This window comes from Rattus norvegicus, chromosome 5 (genome assembly GCF_036323735.1).
Source record: "Rattus norvegicus strain BN/NHsdMcwi chromosome 5, GRCr8, whole genome shotgun sequence".
Lineage (NCBI taxonomy): Eukaryota > Metazoa > Chordata > Mammalia > Rodentia > Muridae > Rattus > Rattus norvegicus.
This window is the reverse complement of record NC_086023.1, coordinates 105837501-105859695: the sequence shown is the minus strand read 5'-3', so window position 1 is coordinate 105859695 and position 22195 is coordinate 105837501. Positions and strand designations below refer to the sequence as shown.

The following is a 22195-nucleotide window of genomic DNA, read 5'->3' as shown; positions in this document are numbered from 1 at the left end:
TGGCAAAAAACGTGCACTTCAGAAATGTTCCCTGATTGATGACTGGATGAATGAGAAGACTCTAAATGCAGATGTTTCAAAGATGTAAAGCAAACATCCAGCTGTCACAGATCCTCCTTTTATCAGACTGTTTGATTAGTAAAGGAAGCTGCGTCCTCAATAAGCAATGGGATTTGGCTCTTCTGGGTATTCTGATATTCCAGACACAGGAGAGGATCAGAGCAATCCTTCCTTCCTCCCCCACCTCTCTCTCTCTCTCTCTCTCTCTCTCTCTCTCTCTCCCTCTCTCCCTCTCTCCCTCTCTCCCTCTCTCCCTCTCTCCCTCTCTCCCTCTCTCTCTCTCTCCATATATATCCATATTATATATATATTCTACCTAGCTGTCTACATCTTTCTACCTGCCAACTCCATGTATGTTATGTATGTATGTATGTATGTATGTATGTATGTATCATTTACCTATTATTTTTGTCCAGATCCTGTTCCTAAAGCATGTATTATATGTGCTTATTAAATTTCTCCAGTATGTTTACATAGATGAAAAACTGTCTTTATAGCTTTCCAGAGATCATGGAAGGTGAAATTTTGCATCAGGAAAGCCTTCGAAGTCTGTGGTAACTTTGTGACCATGTTGAGATGACTTAGTGAAACTTCAGTTCTTTAAGTGAGAGTTAGCATGCAGAAAGAAAATGTATACAGAGGAAAGAAATCAAGGGGATGTAATAAAATTAAATGAAAAATATTTGCCTGCATGAATCATCATTTAAGGTCACATTCTGGTATGAAAAGGTAAATCTCTGGTAAGGGGTATTTTAAAAAATATGCAATAAGGACAAATAATAAGATACCATTTATGCTGCACATATTAGCTGCCTTATATGATTCATGGCACGGCTGTGGCTTCATTATTTTTATAAGAAATTTAAGAAATATACAATAAAGAGACCACTTAAAAAGGCTATATTTTTATACAGAAATATGCTCATGTGACCTGTATTTTCAAAGATTTCCCCATGATTAGCATGCCAATAAATTCTGCCTGCATTGTTTTTAAAAACGTCTCACTTGGTAGTTTAATTTAGAGTTGAGTTCATTTCCTTGGTGCTTCAAATCATATTACTGTCCTTAATGCAAAATGACATTTATTTTCTGTTTCTAGGATCAAATTTCCAGGTAAAACATGGGAAGAGCTGCTTGTTATGCTTATAACTCATTTCACCCCTTTCTTTACTTAGTCATACTTTAACCACCGGGCACTATGTTAGATGCTGGGGATTTTCAATGAATATAAGTGGTTATTATATTATAGGTATCTGTCATCTAGTGAAGAAGAAAACTTCTGAAAAACACAATCAGTTTTACAAAAAGAGATTACATTAAAGAGTACAACTACATTGTTATAGGTAGGTTGGAGGCCGTGCTGCAGAAGAGGCAACATGAATAGTTAGCTAGGAAACAGGAATGGGGACAGCATCTAACCATGTAGGCTTATATCCATATCATGTGTGACTGTGGCATGGTCACATAGCTCCAAGTAGGCCTGAGAATGAAGCATGAGGGTCATGAGACTCCAATGCCAGATGAGGGCTAGATAGTGAAATACAGCCTTTGAAACAATCCTAAAACCCCGTGTTATCATAAGAAGGGGTTTTAAAGAGAAATTTGTAGGAAATTACTTAGGCAACATAGGCCAAAGGGTGTCAAAGAATACTGCCCAATAAGATATCAATTGGTACTTGATGTGTAACAATTTCCTCTGAGATAAAACTGTCCAATTTGGGGGGAAGCTTGTTAAGACATAAGAAGTTAAAAGAGAGGAAACAAACAGTTGGCTGTTCTAAGGGGTGGATAAGGGAATGGGTGTGGGATGGGGTGAAATAGGCTATTCTGCTATAAAACTGTCATGCTTAGGAAATGAACAACTCAAAAAACTCAGGAAGTCCCTCATACTGACCAGATTGATTAGACCCTCCTTCTCCCTTTAAGCATACATAGCTATAAAGATTACTGAGAGATATTCTCAGACAAACTGAGCTTTGTGGAAATAGAGACCTGCCCAACAGCCTTGAGCAAGTTCAGACCCATTTAGCTACTGGAGGGGATATTTTCCAACCTGTTGAAATTCCTTTAGGATGTGCAGTGTGCACATAGGTTTGTAGCTTTGGTGAGCTGTCACCCATGCTGGTTTTGACTTTGGTGATGCAGCTGTCTTTGAGTAATTTCTGCTTCTATAATTAACCTTTCATCCATATGCCTATAAATCTCACCAAACTCCTTGTTTTACCAATTTGGATTTCAGTGGTATTAGTACCTTGGTCTACTGCTGGTTCCCTATCTGATGTAAGTAGATTTTTGTTCATATCTCCTTAGGGAATGTCTGTTACACAGCAGTATGCCATGGAGGAAAGATTCCTTGATTAAATTAACCCATTTAGCACTGCATGCTGTACCCTTATTGAAGGGTATCAATCAGCACCTGTCATCTTAAAGATCTAATCGAAGGTTTATGTTAAGAAGGCATTGATACCAGGTTGGGAAGTACTAAGTGAGCATTACAAAGACAATTCTGTGATTAATGGTTATAATAGTTGGGTTACTGATTGTGAGAACTTGAATCAAGGCACAGGAAGAAAGCCAAGAACAGAAAGAATGAAGGCAGGTTGCAGGGAGTGGAATTAAACCTGACACGGGTTTTACTGAGTGTGAAGGACACATGAGGCTGAGAAGAGCTCAGGGAATGGCTAGATAGTGGTGACAGCATTTGGTCGTGATCTAGAAAGGAAGGAAAAGTTTGCTGGGGAGGATGGCCAGGTATATATGGTCCTAATGTAGATCTTTGGGGGTCGAGGCAAATCAGCAACATAGGAGACTGGGAAATTCCATGTATAGTAAAGGCCACGATTGAAAGTTAGGACTTGGAGAAATAAAGGAAAACTAGGATACAAAATTCACTGAGAAACACTGTTAAAATGAGGGCATCATTTTGTAGAGCAGCGTTACTTCGTTCATTGTGAGTTAAGCCTTCCCAATTGTAGAAACACAAGGTTATGTGTGAGACTTCTGGGAGACTCCTGGGTTAAACACACTGTTACCATGTGACACCCGAGCCCAGCAGGATTCAGAGTGAATAAGTCAAAAAGCTTTCTGCTAGTAAATAAAAACAAAGCTATTCCACATGTGAAATCTGACTTTTGATCTCCACGCTGTTATATTTATTGCTGCTTCTAAAGATAGGATCAAATATTCCTTTCAAAAACTACTGAAAATTAATTAAGCATTGTAATAGTTTAAGGGCATAAATATGACTCCTAACTCACATGGATTTATATTTGAGTCACAGAGATCTGACATTACTGATGAGTACTAGATGGCTTTCTAGTCCATACCAAAAGGTATGTATGTGTGGACACATGCACATGTGCAAACCTAGAAAATAAAATTTTTACTTTCTGGAGCATGGTTATCATTAAAATTTTCTTTTTCATTAATATCATCAGGAGAGATTCCTCTCTCATATATGGGTTTTTTATACAGCTAAATATGTGCATTTTTGAATTGTGACTCTGATAAAAAAAGGTTTATGGGGAAACAGAGAGCTAATCACAGCTCTAAGCCAGGGGCGGAGTGGTGACTGCTCCTGTCTTCTCCGTGCAGATGTATGCAATATGTACGTGCACTTGGGTGGACACAATCCTGAACATAAAACATTTGCAGCTCAGGGAAATCTAAATTACGCTCCAGAGCAGGCTGATTCATTTCCGTTTAACCCTTCGGCATCTCTCTCCTGTCCTCCTTGTTCTCTTTAAAGGGTGATGTTTAGAATCAAATCAAATGAAAGCATGCAGATGCATCACATATATACATATATATACACACACATATATATATTTGTGTATATATATATATATATATATATATATATATATATATATGATGCCACAGATGTTATGTGGGGGGTGGGTGGTAGAGGGTAAGTTATCAATCAGAAGGACTGGTGCTACTGGAGGTTAAGTACTCAGCCTGCTGACTTTTGAGCAGTTTGTAGTTGGCTGAACAATGACCAGGAAGGTTTCTATGTCTTGGTCTCTAGAACTGGTAAACACATTTCTTAGAACAGTCAAAGGGACTTTGCTAATTCAGTAACAGTTGGATATAATCAGGTATGTTGACAAAGTCACTGTGGTCCTCGTAATAGTGGTGCAGGAGGGTCAGAGTCTGGTCAGACATAAGAAATGAATCAATGTCTGGAGGGATTCACTCTGAAGGAGGAAGAAGGAAAGAGGAGAAACTAGAAGATAGAAAAGAAAAAGTCATACACACCGTCTTAGGGCCCTCCCTTCCCTGCCACCAAAGAAAGAAAGTATGCCCGATGATTCCTTGATTTTAGGACAGTAAAACCCATCTTCAACTTGGGATAAACAGTGCATTTGTGTTGCTTTGAGACATCAAAATAGTTTGTGATAGCAGCCACAGAAAACCAATGCATAGATTAAAGAAAGCCCCAAACAGGGCGACAGGTGCTAAGTCTTATGTAAACTGAAGATTCAAAGATGTGTTTTTAGATTTCCTCACAATTTAACCCTGAAGATTAAATAGTGAAGATAGCTTGGAAATGAAAGAACAGAACCACATGATCATTTCATTAGATGCTGAGAAAGCATTTGACAAAATTCAACACCCCTTCATGATAAAAGTCCTGGAAAGAATAGGAATTCAAGGCCCATACCTAAACATAGTAAAAGCCATATACAGCAAACCAGTTGCTACATTAAACTAAATGGAGAGAAACTTGAAGCAATCCCACTAAAATCAGGGACAGGACAAGGCTGCCCACTCTCTCCCTACTTATTCAATATAGTTCTTGAAGTTCTAGCCAGAGCAATCAGACAACAAAAGGAGATCAAAGGGATACAGATCGGAAAAGAAGAGGTCAAAATATCACTATTTGCAGATGACATGATAGTATATTTAAGTGATCCCAAAAGTTCCACCAGAGAACTACTAAAGCTGATAAACAACTTCAGCAAAGTGGCTGGGTATAAAATTAACTCAAATAAATCAGTTGCCTTCCTCTATACAAAAGAGAAACAAGCCGAGAAAGAAATTAGGGAAACGACACCCTTCATAATAGACCCAAATAATATAAAGTACCTCGGTGTGACTTTAACCAAGCAAGTAAAAGATCTGTACAATAAGAACTTCAAGACACTGAGGAAAGAAATTGAAGAAGACCTCAGAAGATGGAAAGATCTCCCATGCTCATGGACTGGCAGGATTAATATAGTAAAAATGGCCATTTTACCAAAAGCAATCTACAGATTCAATGCAATCCCCATCAAAATACCAATCCAATTCTTCAAAGAGTTAGACAGAACAATTTGCAAATTCATCTGGAATAACAAAAAACCCAGGATAGCTAAAACTATCCTCAACGATAAAAGGACTTCAGGGGGAATCACTATCCCTGAACTCAAGCAGTATTACAGAGCAATAGTGATAAAAACTGCATGGTATTGGTACAGAGACAGACAGATAGACCAATGGAATAGAATTGAAGACCCAGAAATGAACCCACACACCTATGGTCACTTGATTTTTGACAAAGGAGCCAAAACCATCCAATGGAAAAAAGATAGCATTTTCAGCAAATGGTGCTGGTTCAACTGGAGAGCAACATGTAGAAGAATGCAGATCGATCCATGCTTATCACCCTGTACAAAGCTTAAGTCCAAGTGGATCAAGGACCTCCACATCAAACCAGACACACTCAAACTAATAGAAGAAAAACTAGGGAAACATCTGGAACACATGGGCACTGGAAAAAATTTCCTGAACAAAACACCAATGGCTTATGCTCTAAGATCAAGAATCAACAAATGGGATCTCATAAAACTGCAAAGCTTCTGTAAGGCAAAGGACACTGTGGTTAGGACAAAACGGCAACCAACAGATTGGGAAAAGATCTTTACCAATCCTACAACAGATAGAGGCCTTATATCCAAAATATACAAAGAACTCAAGAAGTTAGACCGCAGGGAAACAAATAACCCTATTAAAAAATGGGGTTCAGAGCTAAACAAAGAATTCACAGCTGAGGAATGCCGAATGGCTGAGAAACACCTAAAGAAATGTTCAACATCTTTATTCATAAGGGAAATGCAAATCAAAACAACCCTGAGATTTCACCTCACACCAGTGAGAATGGCTAAGATCAAAAACTCAGGTGACAGCAGATGCTGGCGAGGATGTGGAGAAAGAGGAACACTCCTCCATTGTTGGTGGGATTGCAGACTGGTAAAACCATTCTGGAAATCAGTCTGGAGGTTCCTCAGAAAATTGGACATTGAACTGCCTGAGGATCCAGCTATACCTCTCTTGGGCATATACCCAAAAGATGCCTCAACATATAAAAGAGACACGTGTTCCACTATGTTCATCGCAGCCTTATTTATAATAGCCAGAAAATGGAAAGAACCCAGATGCCCTTCAACAGAGGAATGGATACAGAAAATGTGGTACATCTACACAATGGAATATTACTCAGCTCTCAAAAACAACGAGTTTATGAAATTCGTAGGCAAATGGTTGGAACTGGAAAATATCATCCTGAGTGAGCTAACCCACTCACAGAAAGACATACATGGTATGCACTCATTGATAAGTGGCTATTAGCCCAAATGCTTGAATTACCCTAGATCCCTAGAACAAACGAAACTCAAGACGGATGATCAAAATGTGAATGCTTCACTCCTTCTTTAAATGAGGAAAAAGAATACCCTTGGCAGGGAAGGGAGAGGCAAAGACTAAAACAGAGACTTAAGGAACACCCATTCAGAGCCTGCCCCACATGTGGCCCATACATATACAGCCACCCAATTAGACAAGATGGATGAAGCAAAGAAGTGCAGACCGACAGGAGCCGGATGTAGATCGCTCCTGAGAGACATAGCCAGAATACAGCAAATACAGAGGCGAATGCCAGCAGCAAACCACTGAACTGAGAATAGGTCCTCTATTGAAGGAATCAGAGAATGAACTGGAAGAGCTTGAAGGGGCTCGAGACCCCAAAAGTACAACAATACCAAGCAACCAGAGCTTCCAGGGACTAAGCCACTACCTAAAGACTATGCATGGACTGACCCTGGACTCTGACCTCATAGGTAGCAATGAATATCCTAGTAAGAGCACCAGTGGAAGGGGAAGCCCTGGGTCCTGCTAAGACTGAACCCCCAGTGAACTAGACTATGGGGGGAGGGCGGCAATGGGGGGAGGGTTGGGAGGGGAACACCGATAAGAAAGGGGAGGGGGGAGGGGGATGTTTGCCCGGAAACCGGGAAAGGGAATAACACTCGAAATGTATATAAGAAATACTCAAGTTAATAAAAAAAAAAAAAAAGAAAAGGTACATTGAATAATAGACTCAAGAATGGGCTCTGAAATATATTGGAGGCCATTCATTCCTCAGGCTGCTCAAGATGGGACAATTTCAACCCCAGAGCCTAAGGTTGCTGAGAAGATTAAAAAAGAGCATGTACAGTGGGAGAATGAGTAATCTTGTATAAAGTTGGTGTGCACGGCAACCTTCCAGTGCTCCCAGTGCCTTATCTGGAAAGGTTAATAACATCGCACCATGGGGCGAGGAGACGCTGGGAATGCTATGGTACTTGTTGGAAAGAGAGGTTTAAGTAAGTGGCAGAGAAGAGAGTGGGGTAAAAACAAAAGCCCATTAAATAAATATCTGAAACTGTCAGATAATAATACAAAATGTTAAAGAGAAGCAGCTCATGAAATAGTACAAGAATTCAGTAAATGAAGCTGTAAGCCTTGGTCTGTGCCTCTCCTCACCACCCTCTCTGATCCAGTATCCCTTCCCCTTCAGCCATGGGTCCTCCTGAGACTTGATCTTGGCCTTCATTGATCTTGGCATCTAATCCAGGAGTCATGGGCTGTGCCTGACCAGATAAGGATGTGACTGTTCAGTGAATACCCATAGCTTCAGTGTGAGAGATGTATCTGGTAGAGGTGGGCAGTTTTCTGCTAGGTTCTTACAGGCAGAGGGGAGGGAACATGCAGGTAGTAGGAAGCAGGGCAGGTGAGGGATGGCAGCCAGACAGCAGCTGTGAGTAGAGGTGGGGCATGGGCAGGTCCATGAGGGTCTGACAGGATTGTCATATTGGCTTATTATCTGGCTATGGAGCATTCCTGAACATCGCCCTAGTAGAAGATGATCATGATCAAAATGTTTTATGGCTAATGTGGTAATACATGCCAAGGCCCCTTAGTCATGGTGCAATAACTGTCTACTGTGAGCTCATCTCTTGGGATGTTTATAATATGTTTACAGGCAATACTAAAGATGAAGATGAGAAAGAATTTAATAAGTTAGAAAAGATACAGTGGTCCAGTGTATAGGAAATTCAATAAATATATATATATATGTATATATATAATCTAAATTAGCAAAGCTTTCATGCTAACATGATAAAAATAAATATCAAACAAGTTTTTTTTTAGATTAAAGATTAAAATGTAAGAAGCACACACTAATAGATGGGTCTCTGACAACCAAATCTAGAATTAGATTTCTGCTTTTGAATAAAACAAAATTTTAACAGAGATACCTAGAATCCATGCCTGATCTCCTCCAGACCTGCACAATGTGTAAATATTGGCTACAAGCCAATTTTAGACAAATGTTCTACAAAGAACACAGGATTTTGTGCTCCATCTAGCAGATGGCGATTCCTATGCTACACTTTTCTAGGAAAAGAAATATACATAGAAGGTTGCTGGTGACCCTGAGACCAAGCAGAGAAGGGAGAGTCTTGCTACTCAAATGCCATTTGGTTGCCTCTCAGTTTTAAAGGAAGGATTTGAAACCCCCATCTCTTCTTTCATTAAAAAAAACAAAAACAAAAACAAAAAAGCCAAGGCTGCAGGCTGGGTGCAGAAAGGAGCCCCTGGCAGATCACAGCTGACCTGTATGGATCCTGACTACACAGCGGGTTTCTTGTCCCTGCCAAGACTGCTGAGGAATCAAGGCTAATCAGGCAAGGGGTTGTTAGTGGCTGGTAGGCTAATTTATGGTGTCCTGAGACCATAGACCTTTAGCTCAGGAATACCTAGACTTACTTTTTCCTTACTCCAACTGCAACAAAAACAACGGCTTTATTTCTTCTAAGAAGTGGCAAGAGCTCATTGTATCCAAGAGCTCACCTAAAGAAGATTCTGGGAAGCAATAGGAGAAATATATCTCTGCTAAGCTTGATGAGATTTTAAAAGCAACTGACGATCAACCTATTAGTGGACCCTCTCTAGAGGATGACCTCCCTGGTGGCTTTCAAATTCTCCATTTTTCATTGTCTTAAAATACTTTCTGATAATTATTATGTTTTGTATACAAGGATATACATTGAAACCACTCACCAACTGGATGGACTTTAAAGAGGTGTTTGGTATTAGCTCCCTGATTTGAGAAAGAGGCTTGAACTTGCCTTATCCCTAAAGGCCTTGCTTATGGAAGGAAATAAAAAAGGCTTTCAAAATAAACTCATGCATTCTTAGGTCAAGGCAGATGGAATCAACTATGTCAAAATAGATGCTGAGGGTATGAGGCTGGCAATGGTAGCTGTTGACCACAGAGCCATGTATGTGTGGTGTACACTAAGGACCAGAAAACACGCTGGGCCAAGATCATTAATCAGTAGCATGTGTGCTATTGAGAGGAAGGCAGTGTTCTCCTGAAAGCCACTACAATGCTGACTTTATAATCCATAACCGCACACAAATACATCAGTGAGGTACAGAGCCAGAATGTGATGGCCTGTAGGGAAGTACTCTGTGTACAATCATTCATTTTGTCACAGAATAAACACTTTTCACAAAGTACTCTTCACATAGTGACAAAATACAAGTTCGCCATAATCCAGAGACTTAGTAGTCAAACAGTGGAGACTGATATGGACAGATTCCTTATTTTTTCTCCTGGCATGAGTCAGCTTAAAGCTAATAGTTTTTTTCAATTTAAAGCAGCTCAATGAAAGGATACCAGAAACCAGGAGCCCCAGGCTCTTGTGTAGGATTCATGACCTTGAGCAAAGTCACATCTAGGCCACAGTTGTATTTCCACAAATCAAGGGTGCTCACATGGTTTTTACTCAGATAATCATGGACCTTTAAGTCACAAAACATGGGTAAAAGTCACCCCTTAATTTTCAACTTATATACCATTTTAAACTAGGTTGTTGTGAGAATTTCAAATCAGTGTAGAATGATGTCTATTTCTTAGTAAAACACTGGCCCATAGCTGTTCAAAATATATAGCATCCACTTGACTTCAAAACACCATTACAGAGTAGCATGGAATTGATGGGTCAGCCACAATACACACAGACTTTAAGGGAAATTCATGCACAGTGCCTCTTTTTAGTTTTTTTTTTAAATAATGATTCCTTTGTATCTGGAAGGTACTGGTTCTAGGATATTCCTCAGATAATATGCTAAGGCCCCAAGAGACTATGGATTCAGACTATGGATCATATTCAGACTATGGATTCTCTGGTCTGAATATAAAATGACTTAATATTTCAATAACATACACACCCCTTGTGTATAGCTTGGATTGTCTCTACATTATAATACCAAGTGAAACACATATATCACATAGTCATTAGGAAAAACTTAAAATGTCTATGTGTGTTCAGTATAGGTGTAAACACCACATGCCCAATGAAAGGACATGTAATCTAAGCTGGTTAAATCTGTGGGCACGAAAACTGCAGACCAACCAAGTGTTGACCATACTGTATCATTTTGCTCACTCTGTACTGTTTGATGCTTACTAAATTACCATTCTGTGATAGCCAGGGAGAAGGAAGAAACATGAAGCTTTTTGGCTACTTGGAACCAGTAGGCCATCTCTTAGCTCTAATGAAAGGTATACAGGCAGCTATCCTCTCTCCTCAGCCAGATGACTACAGACTTTATCACCCCAACTGGGACACTTCTTGAGTTTACAATGGGCTCAAACAGGGGTGCACATCTCTTCTAAATTTCAGGGTTACTTTTGTGATAGCTGTTGTCACTTTAAAGCTGTGTCTGATATCCTAATAAAGAACAAATGGCAAAATAAGACTTCCTCCAATCAACCAATTTAAAACCTTTTGTGTTCTTTAGAAGAATGCCAAAACTAAGCCACTACCTAAAAACTATACATGGAGTGACCCTGGACTCTGACCTCATAGGTAGCAATGAATATCCTAGTAAGAGCACCAGTGGAAGGGGAAGCCCTGGGTCCTGCTAAGACTGAACCCCCAGTGAACTAGATTGTTGGGGGGAGGGCGGCAATGGGGAGAGGATGGGGAGGGGGACACCGATAAGAAAGGGGAGGGGGATGTTTGCCCGGAAACCGGGACAGGGAATAACACTTGAAATGTATATAAGAAATACTCAAGTTAATAAAAAAAAAGAATGCCAAAAGGCCATTTATTTTGAGGCATAATAACTTTAATAATATATTATGAAAGAGTGGTTGTATTTTTATTACTGGTTTGGTCTCTCTCTCTCTCTCTCTCTCTCTCTCTCTCTCTCTGTGTGTGTATGTGTGTGTATGTGTGTGTGGCATATGTGTATGTGCAGGATCCAGAAACTTTGCAAAAGGGCTGATAGTAAATACTTTAGGTTTTGTGAACTATATGGTCTTTGTCATAGCCACACATTCTGTTCCTGTAGAACAAAGTCAGTGACAAACAATATGTAAGAAGGAAAAATGGGTCTGTGTTCCAATCAAATTTTATTAAAAAAAAAAAACAAAACAGAAAGGAGGTTGGATTTAGTTGGTGGGCTGCAGTTTGTCATCTCTTGCTTTAAAATTATGGTATTCATATTTTTAGAATTCATAAGATCAGGAGAAAAATTTTAAATCTAAAATTGGCTCAGGATTTTTAACTTGGATTAACTAAGTAAAGCTATCCCTACAATGTATATAGGGAAATGACATCGAGAAGGGGACATATTGAAGGGTCATGAGGAAATTTGGGTGGAAAAAAATGGAGGGCACAAATGATCATATTTAATTGTATACATGTGTGAAATTCTCAAAATACAGTAAAAAGCTCAAAATCAACTATTAGCATTGCCTATAGCAGAAACTAGGAAGGGCAGAAACTCAGAACAATTTTATCATCATGGAAAAGCTACCATAGTGCCTTTAACTGAAAATATTCTCTTGCTTGGTGACAATTTGCAATGAATATGCTCAGGTCAACAAATGGACAGTGTCAGTGTATGCTTTTGAAGAACACTGGGCTATGCCATGGCTGAAAGTACACGGTGTTTACAGTGAACAGGTCTATGTCTGAGCAAGGCTGGAGAAGAGCTAAGAAGCGAAGGATAGTAGTGTTTCTTTAAGCTACTCTGACAAAATGTCCTTTTGTCTTGAATCACTGCTATCAACAACAACTGCAGTTGGAAGTAACTTCAGGACTCACCAGCTGCCATTGTGCAGGGTACCAGGCTGGGGGGCAATTGAAGCGGTTGCAGGCTTGTACTGTGCTGGGTTTGGGGTGATGGCACAGCTCATCAGCCAGGACAACCACCTCGTTCATCTCTCTGGAGAGTAGGTGGGAACAGATGACATCTCTGGTCTGCAGGCCAACCCCACAGGTGAGGCTACATGGACTCCACTTGCCAACTTCCCACCTGAGAAGAAATAAAACAAGAAAGAGCCTAATCGAGTTTCTGCACAAACACTTCCCAGGCAATCAAAACCCTTCACTGGGAGTCAGGGGGGTTCTCCAAGATGACTGGTTAGGGATTGATGGTTTTGAGCTTCAAACCCAACCATCCCCCCTTCATGCTTAGAGTTCATTCAGAATAAAGCAAAGAAATTGGTAGAATAGCCAGTGCTTATTCACAAAATCACTAGTAAAGTGGTTTTCATAACTGTGTCCATTTCAATAGAACATACCAACCTCATCAAAACAGGTGGTGGGGATGCTAGATGAAGAGTAAGATGTGTAAGAAAGATTTGGGGATCATGTTTTCAACAGTGGCTAGAGAGGCTAGAAGCGGCTTCTCAGCTTATTTCTGTAGCCCCCATTATATGTGAGATGGCGACATTTGTGCTTCTTATTCTTTGGCTTCAAAGTGCAAGGTCATTGACTCCAACTTCCTTTAAGCTTCCATCATAGCACAAAAATGTCTCTGTCTTCTGTATAAATATCATCACTGCCTGGGGCTGGATAGTGTAACAGAAGTAGAGGCTGCAAAACACATCAGTCTTCTTGAAGGGAAGTAAGAGGAGTGAGTGGCTCATTATCTGGATGTAGAAGTCAAATACACAGACGAGCTGAGTCCACGAATGACCATTTCCACATGGCCATGCCTTGAGACACACATTTATGGTGAGCTAAGGGCCTATAAAAACAGCCAACCTCACTGCGTTTCCTCGTCGGTCTGACCTCCAAGATTCGAACAGCAAGGACAAAGTTCACTTGCCTGGACTCAGAAGAGTCCTCTAATGGTCAGTTTTAGGTCTACTGTTCACAGTTTGAGACACAAAGGTTGTATAAATGGTTGCCAGCCCCGGAAAGCACAGTGGGGCATCTTCAGTAGCTGCCTAGGATTTTCTAGTGAGCCTAGAAGATTATTTCAAAACTCTTTAGCTTTAATGATTTTCATCAGACTGTGACACTGAGCAGAAACTCCCATTCTTTCTTCTTTCTCCTCTAACCTCCCACCATCTATTTCCCCACCTCCTGTCTACAGCGATCAGTAAATACAGTCAACTCCTTTGTTATTTCTGTTTACCTTTCCTGGCCCTCTATTGCCATCTTTATGCAAACTGAACCCAGGTCCAGGAAAATGTTTTGCCCTTTCTTCCTGTTTTAAAATGCCCCTGATTTCTATTGCATATGCCTCCATGTGTACTCCAGGCATGGCTCATCATTCCTCTAATCTGGACTACAGCTTCTCCACCTTTCACGTTACAGGGTCTGTCACCTCAGGTAGAGCTTGTGTTGGAGTGTGTTCCAGTCATGGAATCCAGTGGAGCTCTATCTATGCGGTTCATGGAGATGGCTAATACATTTCTGATGAACTGACAGAAGGAGGGAGTCCGCCATTATAGAGGGCAGGCCAACCTATTTTATTTAGTTACCTATGGAAAAATAGGTTTCATTGACTTCCCTCATTTTATAGCTGAAGAAATTTGAGAACTGCAGTGGCTGAAGTACCCAAGTACTTAAGATCAAGTAGTGAATCCAGGATTCAGACCTACTTGGCGACACCTAAGCCTTTGTAGTTCCTATTGTATGTAATGTCGTCTCCAGGAAATATCTCAAAAATTGCCTATAGCCATTCACCAAATTTTAAATGAATAGAAGAGGCTGGCTGAACCCTTTCTTAATGGATTTTTGTGTGAATGTCTATATTCTGTGTATTTATGAATCTCCAGCATAATCAAGTCCAATCTTTAAAATGTGTGGGCTTGAGGTAAGTGTGTATGTACACACATCCTTTACAACCCTTTCCTTCCAAATTGGACTCTCAAGTGAGGGTTGGGGTTAGTGGCTCTCTTCCCATGAGTATAACAGGATAGAAGTGATAGCATATGACTTTCGCGGTTGGATCATCAGGGATACAGTTTTCACTTCTCTTCTGGCTGATGGTTTACTTGTGCTGAGGAAGAAAGCCACCACGTCATGAGATCGGTCTTGAGGAAAGATCCTGCAGCTGCAGAACTGTAGCATTCTGATGTAACCAGTACACCCACTTGAGGCTGTTCTGTGACAAGCACCTTATAAGTACACAACCCAGACCTAGGCCAGCTTCAGAAGACCTCAGCCTCAGGCAGGATCTGAGCTATAGCCACCTTTCCAGGATGCTTCCAAAGTCCTTACTCAAGTAGGTATCCAGAGACCAAATATTTAGTCTTGGAAGCTTCTCGGTTGGGGGTGCATTTGTTAGGCAGCAGGAGATCATTATATACAAGTGCATCCCCCTCCTCCCCAATGTAACCTATTCATTCAGAGGACACAAAAAAGAACATTCATAGAAGTGCCATGCATAGTGGCCCAGACTGTGTCACAAACATGAAAGTGAGTGACAGAGGCCACGAGCACAAAGTTTCATACTGTTTTGTTTACGGGTCAGGAAGGTAGTTATCGGTGGTGGGTAGAAAGCAGAAGAGTGTGAGGGTCTTCTGGATGGTATATCTATCCAATGTATCCAGTGCTGGGCCTGGCTCTACCTTCTGAACAGGGCCACTGGGTTAAGCTGCATGCTTGAGATTTGTGTGTGTGCTTCCTGCGTATGTTCAGAAAGGCTGTTTCTCCCTTCTTCAAGCGAAGTGCTTCAGTATGGGCAGAAAGCAGGACCCACACTCTACTGTCTCATAAAGCAGTTGCCCCTGTAATCAGTGCTGTCCCAAGGTTTAAGTTGCCGGGTCTGGCTTTGAACCCCCCTCCTCTGCTTTTGCTTCACTCCTGGCAGAACTCAGCAACTGGGACCTTGAAGCAGAGGCATTTTGGCAGCTATGAGGCCAGTTGAATACTGTCAGGGAAACTCTGCCTACCCTAATAATAAAGTATATTATACATTCTCCAGGAAGAAGGTCAGCAGAAGCTATCTGTGTAGTAAGCACTTGGCTCATTCTGGGTCAGAAATATTTTAATCAACTTTGGCCAAAAAAGGGAGGAAGCAGACACTCTACTCTGCATCTCCTCTACGGAGGCAGCAACAGTGCCTGCAGATCTGGCTGGCTGCTGATAGCCCCTGAACCTTATGCCTTTGACCTTTTCCAAGAGAGGAGCTCTTCCGGTGAAAGCCAGCTGGGTACAAGATTAGCTAGGGCTGACAGTGTAGGGACACTTCTAGACCTCCCTTGAGGTGCTGGGTCCAGCCTGGCATAAGCCTAATACTGAGGAGGTCAGAACTGTGTTCTGGACATAAGCTTCTACTCTCTCCTTGGGTGAATTTGCTCATCTGTTCATCTCCATTTACAACGTCGCTTTTTCCACTTGGTAAAATTCTCCATCCATATGGTCTCTTAATACTTTGTTCTTTGCTGGACCCCCCTTTGGGGGAATTAGAGGAAGGATTGAAAGAGCTGAAGGGGCTTGCAACCCCATAAGAACAGCAATGCCAACCAACCAGAGCTTCCAGGGACTAAACCACTACCCAAAGACTATACATGGACTGACCCAGGGCTCCAACTGCATATGTAGCCTTGTTGGGGCACCAGTGGAAGGGGAAGCCCTTGGTCCTGCCAAGGTTGAACCCCCAGCACAGGGGAATGTCGGGAGGGTGGTAAGTGGGGGTAGATGGGGGGAACACCCTTATGGGGGAGAGGGAGGAGATAGGGGGCTTATGGACAGGAAACCGGGAAAGGGAATAACATTTGAAATGGAAATAAAGAAATATATCCAATAAAAAATACTTTCTTCTTTGGAAATTCAACATACTTACAATACTATCACCACCTCAACTGTCGTCTTGAATAGAGTGTGTGTCTGTGTCTAACTTGTCTGCTGGTTGTTCTATGAGTGGTTGCATCCCTCCAAAAGATATATTGGTGCTAAAACCCAAAATATCACAGAGTATGATGTTACATGGAAAAATCTCCTGGCAGATGTAATTACTTTGGATGGCTCATACTAGATCTTTAATTACTCCTCTTATCCACATCACTAAATACCTGAGAGGCACAGATTAAGAGGGGAGGTTTATTTTGGCTCACTGTTTCATGGGACAGAGTTCATTTTTGGCTTTTGGTGGGGAGGACGTGCTGAAATCATAACACTACAAGCTTGCAGCTAGGGTTGTCTTTCCTCTTAACTGCAGATCAGAGGCAGAGAGCCGAGACCAGAAGTGAAGCTGAACTATAATCTTCAAGGCACACCGCTAGTGGCCTTATGTCTAAAAAAAATTCTACAACCTTCCAAAATAATACTCCCCAGCTTGTAGGGAGCACTTCACAGTTAAATCATGGGTACAGCAGTTTCCTTCCAGGTTACAACCTTTCTTGGAGGGAATTTTCTTTAAGACATGGACTATAAAAGTCATGAGGGTAGGGGATGGGGAGGAAATGGGAAACAGGATATTTTAAAACAGGATTTCTACAGATAGGTGAACTGCTCAGTTCAAACTCCTGCAGGGAAGATCCTTAGGACAGGAAGTAAACAACTCAAAACAATTCCAGAAAGTCCCTGAAGCTGACTAGATTCACTAAGCCCCTCCCTCCCAAAGCATATATAAGCAGTAAGACCTGCCAAGAGTTGCTCTCAGGCAAGGTAAGTTACAAGGTAGACTCTTAGACAAAGCCAGATAGCAGGAAGAAGCAGAGACCAGCTGAACTGCCAGGAAGAAAGAGCTGCTGAGCTGCGTGGAAGAAACTCAGACCAAAAAGCCACATGAAAAGGCCACTCTCCAACTTGTTGAGCTGTCTGCAGGCTGTGTAGTGGGCTCCAGGTTTCTAGCTTTTGCATGATATCACCCATGCTGGGGTGGGCTTTGGTGATGCAGCAATCTGAGTCATTTCTGTTCCTGTAAATAACCTGTCACTCATATTTTTATAAATAATCCAAATAAAACTCATTGACTCCCTAACCTGGACTTTAATGGTATCTGTGCTTCTGTTGTCAGTTCCCCGTTTGGGGCTGAGTAGATATAGGTCTCACAACAAACCCACTGCACTAGAGCAGGGTACATATCCCTCACTGGACTCTTAGAGAGGTGCTAGGCTGGATCACCTGCTCAGCCCCTGTACAAGTTGGAAAACCCCATCCGCACTGGTTCCCCCAACCCCATTCACAATGAGAAATTCACCTACTCACTTGGAGAAAACTCTGGAATAATGTCATTAGTCCTCTGTCTACGAGCTTCCGGCAACCCATCCAAGTGTCAGCACAGGAGCTCAGGTTTTGACCATGTATGGGCTCGATCTCAGCTCCTAGCTGACATGTTATCACTCCTTGCCTAAGCTCTATAAAACCCCCTTGCTTTACTGACCCCCACCTACGTGATCAGTTAAAGCTGCCTCCCAATAAACCTGCCTTTTAATCTGGTCTAATCTGGCCTATATCAGCATCACTGAGGGAGAGAAAATGCCGTTGAAGAGGGACACATGGAGAGGAGTCCGTGTGATGGGGGAGGTAGAGAAGGGAATGGTAAAGCTGCAAAAAAAAGTGCCAGAAACAGCCAGCAAACTCTAGGAGTTAGACACGCCAGGAAGACTGGCGCCTTCATTTACACTTGAGTTTAGCTTCCAAACTGAGGGAATGCAATTCTGCCGCTTTAAGCCTCTTATTTTATCGTATTTTGTCGCCATAGCTCTAGGAAACCAAACTCCTGTAACCTCAGCACCTAGCATGGTGCTAGAACAAAGCAGATGCCCAGGAAGTATGGTGACTCCCGTGGAGGTGGCCAGTGGGCTGTGTGCACCTCCAGACCATTCACTTGCAGTGGCGCTCTTTTAACAGCCCACTTCTACTGCGAAACTGATGCCGCACATACTTCTTCAGTGGGGTGACTCTTGGTGTCAAAACGGGGTCTACATTACTATCTCTCTGATAGACTGAATCCCACTTCATGTAAACATTTATATATTTTATTGTAGTGTTTTGGCCTACTGGAGTGGGATGTGTGGTAAGACTCTCTTCCTCCTGCAAAATATCAGAAGTGCTAAGCAACGATTCTACCACAAAAAAATCCGAATTCTGAAATGCCTCTGCACCAGAGATTCTGCCTAGAGGACCTTGGCCTTGTATAAGAGGGCGGTAAGGCTGGTTGCTCTGCTTTCTTTCAGCTTCTAGGCTTTAGGTGTTTAGCTCATGGTTGGGCCCTTGGCCAACATGTCAGAAAGACTCCATCTTCCCCAGGGTTCTTTTGCTACACTTCTGTCCTGTTCCTCACTATCCTCCTTGTCAGATTCTGCTTGCAGGAAAGACCGTGTGGATGGAAATACTGCAGTGGGTCCTCTGCACCTGCCCGCTCCAGAATACTTGACTCCTGACCAAAGACAGGCGGAGGGCTGCCCTTCGCCTGAGTAGCTGGAGTTGTCTTCCTTCCCCCTGCCAGCAACATGTGTGCCTGAGGTGACTTGCCCCTGGAACTTTACACTGCACAGTAGACTTGGCTCCCAGACCTCCTTGGGTAGCACTGGAGCAAAGTCTAGCCTCCTGACTAGTCCTGTCTCACTGCTGACATCTGTTCAGCTTCAGGTCTTGGGATGGGAAAACACTTTTAGCCATAAACCATAAGCCATAGCATGACAGCAGTCTTGCTGGTACCTCACGTGACCAGCAATAACAACGGCCACTAACGAATGAACCCCCCTATCATAAGCCTCGGCCTGTGCAAATGTTTTAAGTGCATCACTTCATTGATCACCTTTACAGCCCTATGAGACAGGCATGGTTATTGTCTATATTAGAGCAGGAGTCCAGGCCTGGAGAAGTTGAGTGAAGGGTTCCACATACATATGTCAATGTCACCTATTTCACATCCAAGGCACCACGACTTGGACTCAGGCCACGAAAAAAATGGGGCTGCTCTCTCTCAGAGGGTAGCACAGTGGATTTGCCATTCTAAATGCTTTATCCCAGCTTCTTTCACTGAGATCCCAGCAGCACCCATGCTGACGCATGCTTATCTATAGAACTCTATGGAGGAGTTGCTTGAAGTTTCCCTGTTTTACAAAGTGAGCTAAGTAAGACTCTGAGGCACTAAGCAATCTGTCCAAAGTTACCCAGCTACTAAACAAGAGAGTCAGGATTCAAATTCAGGCTGCCTGGCTCCTGCATACCTTGTTATTAACCCAGATTGTCTCTGAAGGCAGATAAAGAACACAGTAGAACAAAGAGGCTTTGAGTGTCCAGGGCCAGGATCCCTTGTGCTCAAGAGTGTAAGAAAATGACAAATGGCAGCGTGACAGCTCTATTTCTTAGCAATAGAAATAAATAACTGACACCACCCAGGTCTTGCACACACTTGCAGTTGGCATTCCAGTGAAGTGGCCATTGGCAGCCGAGTGGGCAAAGGTAGAGTGTAGTCTCCTGGAGAGACTTACTTGGTTTTTGAAATGTGCCCTTTGGAGCTAAGTGGGCCATTGAAGCCCGTGGTGGCTGACTGTCATTAGCAGCTTTGTTTGTATTAGCTATTAAACAAAAAGACTTTTTGCATTCCTTTGCATAGGGCTCATTGTGGGAGTTGCCAAATCTCTTCCCCTACTCTTTCTGAGAATGTACTGACCTTTACCTCCCAGCAACTCAGGGAATAAACGCATACAGAGCTCCTACTTTGACCTATTACATTATAAGAAGCCTCTCCTATCTTAATCTTTATAGAAATAGTAGGCTTGAAGATTTATCCAATAGTTTAAGGTGTGCTTCTTGCTTGAATAAAAAAATTACAGTAAACTCTTGGTGTTTGTTAGAAGTATTCTTCAAAATTATGTGGAAACTTCCCAGCATTACATCTCTGCCCACTATTTATAAAATGAGATTTTAAAAAACAAAGCTCCTTAAAACATCTTTGTTTTCCTTAGAATACATCTGTGATCAGGAGGCAGAGAGTAAATGGGCACTATAGAGTGTGGTGTCTTAATCTAGAAAGATTAAGATGGACAGCCAGGCAATCTCTGGGACCCTACTCTTTAGTTTCTTGGATGATTATTAATCATTTCAAATTTATCTTCACATCCCCCAGTACCTAATCTATCTATTGCCCCCAGCTTTTACATTGTTAGTTTCAGTTTTCATTTCTGGTCAAGTATGTCCTCTAATTCAAAATTTCCTTTGGGAAGAGACACCTTACAGAAAGGGAGGAAAACATTTACCATCTGTCAAAAGGTTAATAATCAAAAACAAAGAACTAAAAGATATTAAACCCCCAAAGAACTATTAATTAGTGCATTAAATGGGTCAATCAATTGACAAAAAGTGAAAATAGCCAAAAAATAAAATATACAAAAATATTCAACATTAGTCATATAGGAAATGAAAATCAAAATGGTTGGTTCAGATGGTCTGAAATTCCCTCTTTGGGCAAATTCTGACCTAGATGTAGTCAGGTGTAAAGCAAGGACAGGGAAAGAAAAAAGAAAGAACTGAGACAAAGGGACAAAAGTCTGTTTGCTTGAGCGCTGTTGGCAATGAGGTCTCTAGTAACTAGATAAACTCTATGTAAACAGTGGTGGGAAAAATAAAAACTCTTCAGTCTTTCCAGGTCCCTATAATATCCATGACTGGATGCGGCAAAACAAAACAAAACAAAACAAAACAAAACAAACTATACTAAGATTCCATCTCACCCAAGTCAGAATGGCTATCCTCAAGAAAACAAAAATAAACCCTGGTGAGGAGGTAGGAGCTAAGGTGGTTGTGGTAGTCAGTACACTGTTGATGGCAATGTAAATTACTGTAGCCATGGAGTCTCTTCAAAACAAACAAATAAAAATGATCCAGCTACATCATTCTTGGGTATGTAGATCTGAAGGGATCAGAATCAGCGTATACTAGACACTTGCACACTCACTTTTATAACAATAGCTGAGCTGTGAAATCAGTCTAGAAGCCATCCCCAGATGGATGGGTAAGGAAAACAGAGAGTTATTCAGCTCTAAAGAAGAAAACATGATGTCATTTTCAGAAAAATGGATGGAGCTACTACAGACCATCATGCTATCAAAATAAGCCAGGCTCAGAAAGCGAGCTGTTTTCCCTTCTATGAATGATGGCAACTTAAAAAGGAGAAAGACATGAGTAGAATTGTGATTATTTTTATAGAGGAAGGCGACCAGCAGACAAAGGGATAAGAGAGGAGAATGAATGTGGGAGTATGATCAAAGTACACGACACACATGTTTGAAAATGTCATGATGAAACATATAAGCAAATGTAGCATGAACATATGCTAATGAAAACATCTGAAAAACAGAACAGGAATGCAGAACCGGAGCTACTGGGAGGAGAAAGGAGACAAGAAGGGAGGAGTGATCCAGAGATGGTGCAGGTGGTGGTAACTGTGATCGAAGTGCATTATGTACGTATAAAAATAGCATAATGAGAATCATTATTTGACACAATTAATATGCTAATTACAAAGCCCTCCTGGAGTCAGAGCTGAGCTGTCAATGGGGCAGCACGGCCAGAGATTAGCTTTGGTAGAGGGTGGGAGGCTTCACAGCCTGGAGCTG

At 41.7% G+C, this 22195-nt stretch overlaps 1 protein-coding gene across 7 annotated transcripts in view; it reads right to left on the bottom strand.

Moving 5' to 3' along the window:
- The window catches only part of Adamtsl1 (ADAMTS-like 1), a 955322-nt gene that overhangs the window by 106097 nt on the left and 827030 nt on the right, over positions 1 to 22195 (bottom strand). For all 7 annotated transcript variants that reach the window (XM_039111084.2, XM_039111080.2, XM_039111079.2 and 4 more), the window contains one exon: positions 12489 to 12699. In XM_039111084.2, the coding sequence (XP_038967012.1) occupies positions 12489 to 12699 (211 nt within the window). The remainder of the gene's footprint in view (positions 1 to 12488; positions 12700 to 22195) is intronic.